Source organism: Marmota flaviventris, chromosome 15 (genome assembly GCF_047511675.1).
Source record: "Marmota flaviventris isolate mMarFla1 chromosome 15, mMarFla1.hap1, whole genome shotgun sequence".
NCBI classification, from domain to species: domain Eukaryota; kingdom Metazoa; phylum Chordata; class Mammalia; order Rodentia; family Sciuridae; genus Marmota; species Marmota flaviventris.
Genome location: NC_092512.1, coordinates 20,139,005 through 20,151,309, shown reverse-complemented (window position 1 = coordinate 20,151,309; position 12,305 = coordinate 20,139,005). Strand labels below are relative to the sequence as shown.

Genomic DNA, 12,305 nt, shown 5'->3' with positions numbered 1-12,305 from the left:
CTGGGCATTAAGTTTATTTATGAGAGAGAAACACTTGGCCTAAGGATAGAAATAGAGCAGCAGTATTCAACTAAATTTGCAACTGTTCTCCCCCAGGAACCTCAGGTATAACCTATTTTGGGAAGAGTTCAATTTGAGGTGATATGGAAATCTAGCCTGGCATGGAGCTTGCAACTATTTAAAAAAATTTTTTTAAAAAGCCCCTCTCCCTTACAATGCTACTGTTGGGAGACAGTTATACTGTTCTAGCATTTAGTAAGTGGATGCCCTTATCTATTTTTATGTGGAGTTATATTCAGAGAATAGTATGTAATTATTACACATCCATAGTCTTACATCAGATCCGGTCACATCTTGCTAGAGACTTTCCAGTTATTTTCCATTTGCAATTTGAATGGAATCCAAATGTCTCTATAGGGCCAACCAGGCCTCAGTGGGCCTGACCCAGTCCCCACCAACCTTGCCACCTCGCTTAGGCTTACATGTTTTCTTTCACATCCTCCATATCCAGAGATCTTTTCATGGGTCATGCTCTTTCTTCTTGTCCCTGTTCTTCTCAAGGCCAACTCTTCTCCTCTCCTGGTTCTGGGCTGCAATGTCATCTACAAGGCCCTTTCCTTTCAGTCCCCTTGTCACTCTCCACCTGTTTAACTCTTCCACAACACATAGCTAACTAAACTTCAGAGCCTAGAGTTTTGTTTTGTTTGGGATACAAACGATTGAACTCAGGGGCACTCAACCACGGAGCCACATCCCCAGCCCTATTTTGTATTTTATTTAGAGACAGGGTCTCACTGAATTGCTGAGTGCCTTGCTTTTGCTAAGGCTGGCTTTGAACTCGAGATCTTCCTGCCTCAGCCTCTGGAGCCGCTGGGATTATGGGCGTGCTCTACCTGCCTGGCTAGAACCTGGAGTTTTAATAGGATCTTTTTCTTTCATTAAAGAGTAACCAGCATCAGGTCAGGAAATATTTATTTTATTCACCTGTTTTATAGGCACTGACATATAGTAGATACTGGATAAATCACTGTTGAATACTGAATGGATAATGAACCATATTCCAAGTCTTTTTTACCTTTCTTTAACCCTACCCCAAACTCCAAAATCCAATTGAAACATTCTTCCTCATCCACATGCCCATTTTTCCCTTTATAAAATCTTCCCTGGGGCTGGGGATGTGGCTCAAGCGGTAGCACGCTCGCCTGGCATGCGTGCAGCCCGGGTTCGATCCTCAGCACCAAATACAAACAAAAATGTTGTGTCCGCCGAAAAACTAAAAAATAAATATTAAAAAAATTCTCTCTCTCTCTCTCTCTCTCTCTCTCTCTCTCTCTTAAAAAAAAAAAAAAATCTTCCCTGAGCTTCCCATTTTTTCCTGATTAGAGACAAGGCTTATTGAGTGCCAAAGATATTCCTAGACTACAGTGGGTACTAAATAAATGTTGCTATCATTAGTAATACTATGACCACTTCTTCCAATCTATTGCTAGAGCTATGTTTCTCAAACATCAGTTTTTCTCTCACCACCTTCACAAGCATTCACATATTCCCAGTACCATCTTCCTACTTTTGATGTCATGATTTTTTTATTTACGCAATGTCTTCCTTCTTAAATTAACATATTTTAAAGGAAAATTTATAGAAATTAAAAACTCCTTTCATTTATCATAAAAAGGAGCAATTATAAAAATTAACATATTGAAAATAAACAATATACTCTTCTTTTTTCTTCCTAAAGGGAGATGAGCAACTGTTAGAAAAGTAACAACCCTAATATATTAGTGACAACACTGATACGAAAACTATAATCGTTCTCCATGATAGTCAAAAAGACTGAAAATTTTTGAACGTCTTCCTCACTCCATACATCAGTTATTATTTAAAGCCAAAATTATGTCCTTCTAAAATCACCCTACATACTATTCAGCCTCTCTGTCATATTGTATTGTTACACTGTTCACTTGGCATTTAGCATTCTCCACTTTGGGTAGTTACATGCTCATATCTATATTTCAACTCACTGTTTTGTTTCTTTTTATATCTACTATGGTTCTTAGGTTGAAACCTTGCACAGAATATAAATGCAATTTCAACTGAGTCTAATTCTTTGAGTTTTGAACCAACTTGATAAAAAAGACAATTCTTCCAATGTTCAGAATATTTTTTTAAAAGGTAGCTTTGGACGGGGTATTCAGGTATTCTCTCTTCCTTTTCCCTCTGCTCTTCTGATTTCTCACAGATATGTACCTCAACCATCTCATCCAACCCCTGTATTTACATACCAAGGGAACAACTAGGAAGAGGGCCCAGCACGAGAAATGTGTTCCTTATATGCATGAGTATACCTGAAGCAAGCCCTCTAATTTATTAGTAAAATAAAGGCCAAACAAAATGAGGAAAAAAAACTGAATGTGTGATTTATTATATTTAAGATTGGTCTATAAGGCTTAAATATGTCTGTCATAGTTAACAGCAAATGAATGTAACTTTACAAAATCAGAATTTTGATACAGTACAGGACTAAATGTGGCAACTATGCATCGGAAAATTAATATTTCCTCAATGCAAATATCAAATCTGCAGCACCATTTAGAAGCTTCCACTAAAAACTCAAGCTGCAGTATTTATTACAAGCTCTACTCGGAACACAAGACTACCTAAATCAAGCATTAGAGAAAAACAGTGGAGTCATTCACACTTAATATGTCAGATTTGGTACAGGATTAAAATACTAAGTTTTTTAAATGTCCTGGTTTCAAATTAATAAATATAAACACAATATAAAAATATACACCAGTTGATAAGGCTGTACTGCAGATGATCAGGAAGTTAAATCTCGCTCTCATATGTATGCAGGTATGTCTTAAGTGTCAGAATTTCAGGGTAGCTGCGGCTGGTCTTTCGGAAGAAATCCAAACTGGTGAGATGTTCAATGTCCCGCACTCGAGCTGTGTGCATCTTTATGAGTTCTTCTACCCATTTTGACTCATCCTCTGAGCTCTGTAATGGAAATAAAGCAATCAGAGTCAGAATGTTCCAGAGGTGGTTCTCTAAAGGGTCATTCTACTCCAAGTCCACAAATGACCTCTACACACTCCTGCACACAGCACTAAAGCATGTCACTCCTTCTTGACCTTCCTGTCACTCGGCAGCATTCCTGTTGGTAATGCACCACAAATACCTGGCCTTGGCTGTAAACATTTTCAACAGCAATTAGCTGTACCAAATAAATGAGACATGCGGTATGAGAGGCACTCTTCTCAATAGGTTCTCAGAATGTAAATCAAAATTAGGAAAACCATAGACTCTGGAGAATTCAATAATTTGGTTCTTTTCCCGGCTGAAAAATGCAATGCTGACTGCAGCGCACAGGTAATCTGAATACTCTCCTGCTTCCAAAGGAAAATGCAGAGCTGGTACCCAATGCACAAAATTGTGTGTGTTTGCATTCTTAGATTGTTCAAAAGAAGCCACTATATCAACTACATCATCTATTAGACTGCAACTAGTTGATATTTGAATAGTGAATTCAACTTGACACAGCTCAGTTGATGCACTTGGCACTTTGGGGCTTGAGAGGCCTGAGCTACAAATGTGGTACTGCCACTTCCTGGCTGTGTGAACTTGGTCATGATGCTTGACTTTAAGACCACATTTCTTTATCAACTCAAAGGTTAATACACTTACTTCAGCAGCTCCCTGGGAAGTAGAAAAAAAAGGAGAGGGAGAAAGAGGGGGAAATAAGGTAAAGAAACATCATGAAGGAAAGGAAATCTCTTTCTGTCTCAGCTACTTGCCAAAAACTGCCTTGCTGTCTCAAATTCCAGATGAAAGACAGTCAGATGTCCCACATCAAACAATTTATCTCAAGTCTAACTTAAAACCAAAAGGTAATTCAGGTGAAGCAGTACTTTGCTTTTCAAAAACATACTCTTTTATTTTGGAGGCAATTGGGGGAAAGAACAAGGTCTGAAAGCCCTGTCAATTCCAAGAGTTTGCCTTCATCAGTAGAATTGGGACAGGAGGGCTTTATAAGTGCTCTCATCTCCTAATTCCCTTGGGACTGAAATGACCTTCCCCCAAAAGAGTCTTTCTAGAAGTTGAAGTGTGGCTGCATGTCCCAGGGTTGAAAATGTTCAGATTTCCCCTCATCCAACTCTTGACCACCAGTGGTCTCAGTGAACTATCCACCAGAGCCTGAGAACCTGCAAAGATTTTCTCAGAAAGCTCCAACCCACACAGACCTGGACAGGGAGCTACAGAAACTTGTGCCAGGACTAAATAAGTAGCATGACAGGGTAGGATCAGGAAACTGATGCCTAGCCATCCCAGGAAAATTAAGAAATGGGAAGAAATTGCTTTACAGCCTGGAGAAGTAAGGATTTTAGCCTTCCCTGCCCCACCCTCCTAGCCAACCTAACCAAGATCTCTACGACTCACAGGAAAGACCTAAATATAACTCTACCCACAACGGTACTGACCAATCCTCAGTGTGACCATATAATTAACGAAGTAGGAGGTCTCAGATGGGTCAGGACCCCCTCAGAGTGAGCAGAGTAAGTATGAGGTTGTGCTTTGGGAGACTTTTCATATTTATCTCATTGGTTCAATTTTTCAATGGTAAGTCAGTCCTGCTTTCCCTTTGTAAATGCAATTATTTGAATATGTGGACAGAGGTGAAAGGGTTCTCCTAATTTAAATCATGGCAAACTGGGATTATAAGAATTCAAGGGAAAAAAAAAATATGTCTTTTGCAACTTCTTTCCTGGGAAGTGATTTGCCATTTTCTTTGGAAGAGCATTCTCTGCTGGTTTTCACATGCTAAAATCTGGTCTCTAATTTGTCAGTAGGAAAACCAGGCTGCGCTGCACATGAAGAATGTCGTGCAAGATGAAAAACTAATAAATTTAAATAAAAGTCCATGCACCGAGGTCAGAGTAGGAAAGGAGAAACTTTAAAAGTAAATAACAGATTATTAAAGCAAACAATAGCACAGTCCATGAACTTGCCTCCTGTCTTTGTGCTATGGGTATTTTTTCTTCACCTGCCTTTTCTCTCTGACTTTCCCCTAAGCAGATTTGTGAATTCAAGCTGGGGCTTTGAAATAATCTTCAAAGCATGGACAGGTTTCTCTGTGGACAGAGGATTCTTTAGTAAGAAGCATAGTGGCTATGAACTCTACAAGAAAAAAAAAAAAGACCTCTAAACTCTGCAGGTCAGCAACCAGTAGGCAGAGGAAAACCTGTGGGGACAGTATTGAATTACACTTTCCAGATAGAAAAAGTGGATGAACTAGAGAACTATCCCTTCCACTTAGTCTGAAACAGTGCTTTTCAAACTCTCCCTTCACCCAACTCCCCTAATGACATTAGAACTTGAACATGTATTTTCAAGAACTTTATATATACACCTTAAATGCCCAACTCTATGTATGAAATGTCTTTGCAATCTTTATCTAAAAAAAAAAAATGCAAGACAACTTTGATTTCACTCCACAGTATGTGTTTTTGTTTTTTTGCAAAACTTTTACTTCCCAAGAAGTTCTTAGTAAAACTGAAGCTCAAAGAAAGTATTGTAATGTTGCACGGAGGCATTACATCCCCCATTACTCCATTAGCTACTCTTATGGTTTTGAACAATCAAAATAAAGGTCAACTGTGAAGTCTGTGATATCTCACCTCTCAGTGCAGTTGCCTCACTTCTCCACCGCCCATCCGATCATGCAGAGAGCCCCACTGATCCTTCAGGTATACTATTAGTGCTTTCCACTGTTCTTTTTAAATGTCCTGGATCCTACTCCAGTTTAAGGTTTGCTACCTCACTCCTGTGAATCTCTCCCTGTGAACACCATGCCCAGCCTCCTCCAATTCAAGTTCACCTCCATAAAGCCTAAATGTTGCTCTTCTGATCAGACATTTTTCTTGGTTGATCTAATGACTGTGCAGAAAGAAAAGCTCCCAAGTGCCCAGGTTCTAACACAGAAATCTGGTAAATGGAAAAGAAAACAGGTTTCTATACATTCTGCCCTCCTACTAAGTCACCAGGCAGCATGTTTCCTTTATTATCTATAGGTTCCTCAGCAGCTGATAAAAAGGCGTGTGTGTGTGTGTGTGTGTGTGTGTCTATGTAAGCATACATATATGGAGAGAGAGAGATGCCTCATAGGGTGATTTGATGATTAGAAATAATACATGTAGAAGACCTGCACAGTACCTGGATCACAATATGTACTCAATAAATGGTAAAAACTACTAGAACTGTTACTAAGACTATTATTACTATTACTACTATTACAATATTTTTAATTTGTTTCTAAGCAACTTTTAAAATCTTATCTCCCACTATTGGCCATAATCACAATATCCTAGACAAGCTTAACTCGATTTCTACACAGCATTTCAAATATGTATGTTTTCCTGCATCCTTTGTTTTGCTTTGAATATTCATAGCTCCAACTTTCAACCATAATTGAAGCCATAGCCCAAGAACTGCATTACCCATGAAGCTGATAATCTCTGTTGTCTTTTAGTATGGCAATGACTTAGCCAGGCATGTTGGCACACACCTGTAATCCTAGCAACTCAGGAGGCTGAAATAGCAGAATCACAAATTCAAAGCCAACCTTAGCAATTTGGTGAGACTCTATTTATAAAGTAAAAAGCTAGAAAAAAAAGGGTTAAGGATGTAGCTCAGTGGCAAAATGCCCCTGGGTTCAATCCCCAGCACCGTAAAAAAAAAAAGGAAAGCATTTTTTTTAATCTCTTGGCTGCCTGAGAGTAGTGATTATGTCTAACACAGTATTATAAAGGGAGAGATTCACAGGAGATTCACTGGAGTAGGATCCAGGACATTTATATCTTATATTGAATATCTTATACAATTTAGGGATTTGAATATGATTTGTTTACTAACATTCTCTTCTGCAGATTACTTCCCTGCTTCTTCTACCAAGTGAAACAAATGCAGAGACTATTACTTGTAGCAGGGACTTTGTATTACATTAAAGACATCTAAAGAGATTAGATGATTTTCCCCTTGTGCTGAATTAGTGCAGGATCAGGAGATAGCAAGGCTCCTGTCTTCCTGCCAGGGTTTGCTAAATGTACCCACTCACACACAGACACACACAGAAAAATAAAAATCCATTAGAACACCAAGCCTCTATGTGTTAAATAATATTCTACCTGGGTCCTTCCTTTTTTTCACTTTGTTGGATAATCCAAATGCTTTGCAATAAGTGTGTTCTAGTTCAATGATAGTATAAATTATAAAACAAAAATTAATTATGAAAGCAAATCCTGAAGGACTCTGTCCTTGAACTCACATTACAGCTCTCATCATTGTCTGGTCTATGAGGAAGGATGAATGAGGATACAGAGAGGGGGCCATCGCACTTGTCGGCTGGCTGAGTGAAATCCAGGCAGCTGGTGATGATACTGTAGTAGTGAGTTGGAACAGGAATGGAACTGCCTTCCACATACCTGAAACAGGAAGGTGATATAAAATTTAGATATAGAAGCTTTCTTTTTTAAATGGTGACCAAAGGTTTTTGCTGAAGTCACTCATTAATTCTCATTAATTCCCACTCAATTGAGTTATTTTTTCGCTTCTTAGCACTGGCCCACTTCTATAGCTCTGAAAATAATGTCTGCCTGGCATCTTCTCCTTCCATCTGCAGAAGGAGAAAGATATTCCAAGTAAAGAAAATGGTCTGATCCAAGAGTTGGAGGCAGGAAATGGCAAATAGATCCAATTTGTAGAAATGAAAGTCTGGAGAGCTAACAAAAGACAAATTACAGTGAGTTGTCAGCCACGATGTGGTGTTCGGATACTACTGTTTAGGAAATAATTTTCCATTAAAGGTGTTTATGGTAGAGCGTCATTACTACACCCACATTTTAGGAAGGTAACTCTCATAGAGTTGTAGAAAATGGACCAAAGTCATGAGACACTGGATTTAGGGAAATAATAGCCCTTTCAAGCTGCAATGAGACCCTGTCTTGGTACGCAGAATTCATTTACCAAAGAAAGCATTAAGGACCAAGTGCTAGGGATGAGTCTAGAGGTATAAAAAATCATTTCCAATACAGCAAAGTGCAGAAACTTACAATTTCTTACCTGTTTTTACAGTATCTTAATTTTAATCATTTTCAAAATATCAAAATTATAATTGAACTAAAAACTTAATATTGGCTAAAAACTATGTATTTTGTGCTGGGGTTGTGGCTCAGTGGTAGAGCACTTGCCTAGCATGTGTGAGGCACTGGGTTCGATTCTCAGCACTGCATATAAATAAATAAAATAAATAGCAATTGCCGCAGTCCGGCTGCAGCAAAATAACCGGGGGGTGACGAACAACTTGTGTAGATTGATACAGCAGGAGTGGAAGCCGTTTATTGCAGGACAGGAGCAGTATTTATACATTCCACACAGCTTATCTAATTAGCATAAACTAGATACATCAGTCAACCAATAAGAAATCTCCACACTTAATGGCTCGCTGGTGTTACTTCACAAACCACTCCCTCTGGCATTTTGCCAGGCGCCATCCAGACTTGTTTACAGACTCTAACATTCCCCTGGCAAAATGCCAGGTGTTATTTTGACTTGTTTACAGACTCTAACAGCAATAAATAAAATAAGTAAAAATTTTTTAAAAACAATATGTATATGTATATAAATATATACATACATATATTATATACATACTGTATTTACTAATACTCATAAACTATGTATGCATTAATATTATTATAAAGTATATATATATATAAAACAATGATCATCAATAAAATAAGTGTATAACTAAGATGAAATTTCTCTCATAAATGACTGGAAAAGGAGTAAGATGATTTCTATTTTAATAGTTCTCTGTTACTTTAAAATAGCATTTTATTCCCTAAAAATCTGTAATACAAAATTACGTATGTCTTACATGCCATGCTGCTCCCTTATTGTTTCCTGGGGGTATAAAATTAAATGATAACTCATTCTGAAGTTGTCATCTCTGTGTCTTTTTGCCTCCTCCCCTAAACTCTTGAGTTCCTTATGAAATCAACATTTAATTTATCCCCAATAGCATCAAAGAGAGGGATAGAGAAAATTAGATTCAACCAAAATTCTTGCAATTTCCTAATGATATATAATGACTCAGAAAGTATAAAAGCTTCCAGAAGTCTCTCAAAATAATGGAGGAAAGTGAATATTATGATCTTTCCATTGAAGAGTTGTTACATAGAAGAACCAATGATAATTTTTTAAATATTTGATATATTTTTCTTTCATGGAATAGAAAACTGCATTTATTTCACACAAAATGAAAATTTTCCTTTGAACCACCAATGCCACATTTAATCAAAGGTTCAAAAGAACTGAAGAATTCAAAAAGAGGTTCAATGAAAGAAGAGACTTAGGGGTATTGACTCTTCTCTAGTACATGAATATTTGAAAAATAACCTTGGCTGATATCTTGGAACTTAAACATCCCATACTGAATGAAAACGAAAAGCTTACTGTTTGATTTTGTCTTCTGTGTCATGTAAGCCATCAAAGTCATAGTCAAATATTGGTCCACTTATCACATTTACTCCATTTCTTTCTGAGGCATATTTCTTCACCAATACCCTTTGGAAATAATTCCAGACCCCTGTGCAAAAACAAAAATCAAATCTTCTTAAACAAAACTCCTTGCTCTGGCCAAATTCTCTCTAGGATGCATTCTACAAGCCAAATGTCACAAGCCAAGAAACAATAGTACTGTTGTGGTTCGTGAGAGGAATCTATGCTAAACCATTATCTCTGTGTTTCATTTATAAAGCATCCAAAGAAAAGATATGGAGCTATGAGATAATGGTAGGATTTAATTAAGTCAGGGAAGGGTTCCCAGAAAAAGTTATTGAGCTGAAATCTGAAGGATGGATTAGTAGGTGAGACAAAAAGATGGAGGTAGAATGTGCCAGGTAGTGTGTGCACATACTAACTTTGCAGTATGTACAAAAGTAGAAGTGTGGTCTTTCTGGGTGATTGAAAAGAAAGCATAGCTAGCTCACGAGTTTGTCCTTAGCTCCGACCTTTCCACGGAGCCCGAGCAAGTTATCCAACCATCCTTCTCATAATCCACTTGAATATCTAATCATCATATCAAACAAAACATTACCCAAAGAGAATTCTTGATTTTCCTTCCAATCCTGCTCTGCCCCTTGTCTTCTCCATCACAGTTAATGGCACTCTCACCCAGAGAATTTGTTCAGGACAAATTCTAGGAGGCATCCCTGACTTCTCTCCTCACTCCTATGAGCAAATGCTCTCAAAGCTGTCTCAAAAATGCATCCCAGTCACCCTAAATCAGACCACCTGTCACCCTATTCATTGCTTCCATCTTGATCTAAGTTTCCATGCCGTGTGAAATGAACTACCACAGAAGACTACTTCCTGGGCTCCCTGTGCAAAACTCTTACTTCTTGATAGTAACCATATGGATCCTTTTACACCACAAATCAGAATCAATCAATCCCCTCACCCATTTCTAACACTGAAGAAGATTTTTCATTGTAACAATAAAAATCCAAACCCAATTCGCATCCACAGCCCTGCCTACACCTGTGATTCTACTTCCAACCCCTATCCTCCCCTGGGTGCAAGGCTTTCTTCCTGTCCCCCAACCTTATCAAGTTTGTTCAAGCCTAAGCTTTTGCTTTTGCTCATTCCTTTGCCTGGAAAATTCATTCCATGGTCTCTTTTTGTCTGGTTTCGCTTCTATTACTCATTTCTCACTTCCAGTGTCACCCCCTGCATGGGACTCCCTTGTCCATTCTAATTCCAGTTTACATTATGGTCAACCAAAGGAACAGGGGAGGAGTGGAATGGAAGGCAGATAAGAGAAGAGACTAGCAGGAGCAGGAAAGGCAAGCAATGAGTTGTTTCCCTAATATTAGGTCCAACTCACCACTATTTTACATGAGGATTAGAGGTTCAGGATGCTACCACTTCTTTCCTGTCCTTATTAAAAAGCACTTGGCCATCTTTCCCATAGGGCTTCCACTGCTCTTTCTATCTTCTGACTCTCTACTCTGAATAAAAATAGCAGAGCAGCCCAAAAGAGCCAAAAACCTTGGATAATTATTTGTACCAAAGAAAGAAGGAGGACAGTAAGAGGAAAGGTTCAATGTTAACTTAAGCCAAAAGAGCGAGAACGAGAGAGTGAAAGAGAGAGAAGAAATAACAATGGGAACAGTCAAAAGGCCAAACCCACAGAAATGTGGCATGAGAAAAAAACCATCCCCCTAGTGAAGAACAGCAAGCCCTCTGTCAAAGGCCTTGCCACACCAGCCTCAGGGTGGTACCGTGTGTTTCCTTTATTTCTGTTTGGTCCAAATTACATCAATGAAGAATAGGGAAATCCCAATTCATGGCAATTAAAAGAAGCTATGCCCCCATTGTGAGAAATGTACCTATGTGAGTTTCTGAAATGTTTCTCAACTGAGTCTGAGAACAAACTAGGAAATCTTCCTTTAAAACCCGACTTTAAATTTTCATTCATAAGCAACAGATTCTAGCTTTGAGAACACCTTCATTTACTAACCAGGACATCAAATAAACATATTTTTCTCTAAACCATGCAGCCATTTCACCAAAGTTAAGCAGGGAGGCCTGCCACTGTAGCTGACATACCGCAATTCCTCCTTCCTAATTTGAGACTCTATTTCAGCCCTGAGAGTCCTCACACAGAACCCGATCCTCCACTGCCAAGTCAAATTAGAGAGAAGTACTCCTTTTTCCTACTTGTCCCATAAGCATATAAGTTCTTTCACTGTAAATGAACTAAAAGGGAGTAAAATATATTCCATACTGCCTTCTCTGTCTCCAGATAAATGGATGGTTGGATGGTTGGATGGATGGAGAGATGGAGAAATTGATTAATTATTTAATATGAGAAAAAGAAAATGGATTATATTTACCACTGAATAGATAAGTCATAAATCTATATGAGTCTTAGAGGTCATGCAATAAAATCTTTTAATTTTACAAATGAGAAATCGAATATCACTTTTACAATCACACAGCCCGTGGTCACACTTCAGAGATGAGAACTTGATTTGGGGGGCCAGAACTTTTTGTGCCTATAAAATTCATAAAATCCTTACCATCCAAAACTATTGTTGTCATGTACAAATCAATTATGTATTCAATGAAATGCAAACAATAGTCTGCACAGCCCTAAAGCCAACTGAAAATAATATTCTGATGAATGAAGACCCCTGAGGCTCTTGATGGGTTTCAGAGTCAGCACTGTATATGCACGAGTA

The 12,305-nt window shown here is 38.3% G+C and overlaps 1 protein-coding gene across 9 annotated transcripts in view; it reads right to left on the bottom strand.

The window, feature by feature from the left end:
- Nucleotides 1-2,392: 2,392 nt before the first annotated feature.
- Enpp2 (ectonucleotide pyrophosphatase/phosphodiesterase 2) overlaps nucleotides 2,393-12,305 on the bottom strand; it is a 109,013-nt gene continuing 99,100 nt past the window's right edge. For all 9 annotated transcript variants that reach the window (XM_071602162.1, XM_071602167.1, XM_071602163.1 and 6 more), the window contains 3 exons: nucleotides 9,514-9,646; nucleotides 7,325-7,481; nucleotides 2,393-3,000 (listed from right to left, as the gene is read on the bottom strand). In XM_071602162.1, the coding sequence (XP_071458263.1) occupies nucleotides 2,830-3,000; nucleotides 7,325-7,481; nucleotides 9,514-9,646 (461 nt within the window). In that variant the 3' untranslated portion in view covers nucleotides 2,393-2,829. The remainder of the gene's footprint in view (nucleotides 3,001-7,324; nucleotides 7,482-9,513; nucleotides 9,647-12,305) is intronic.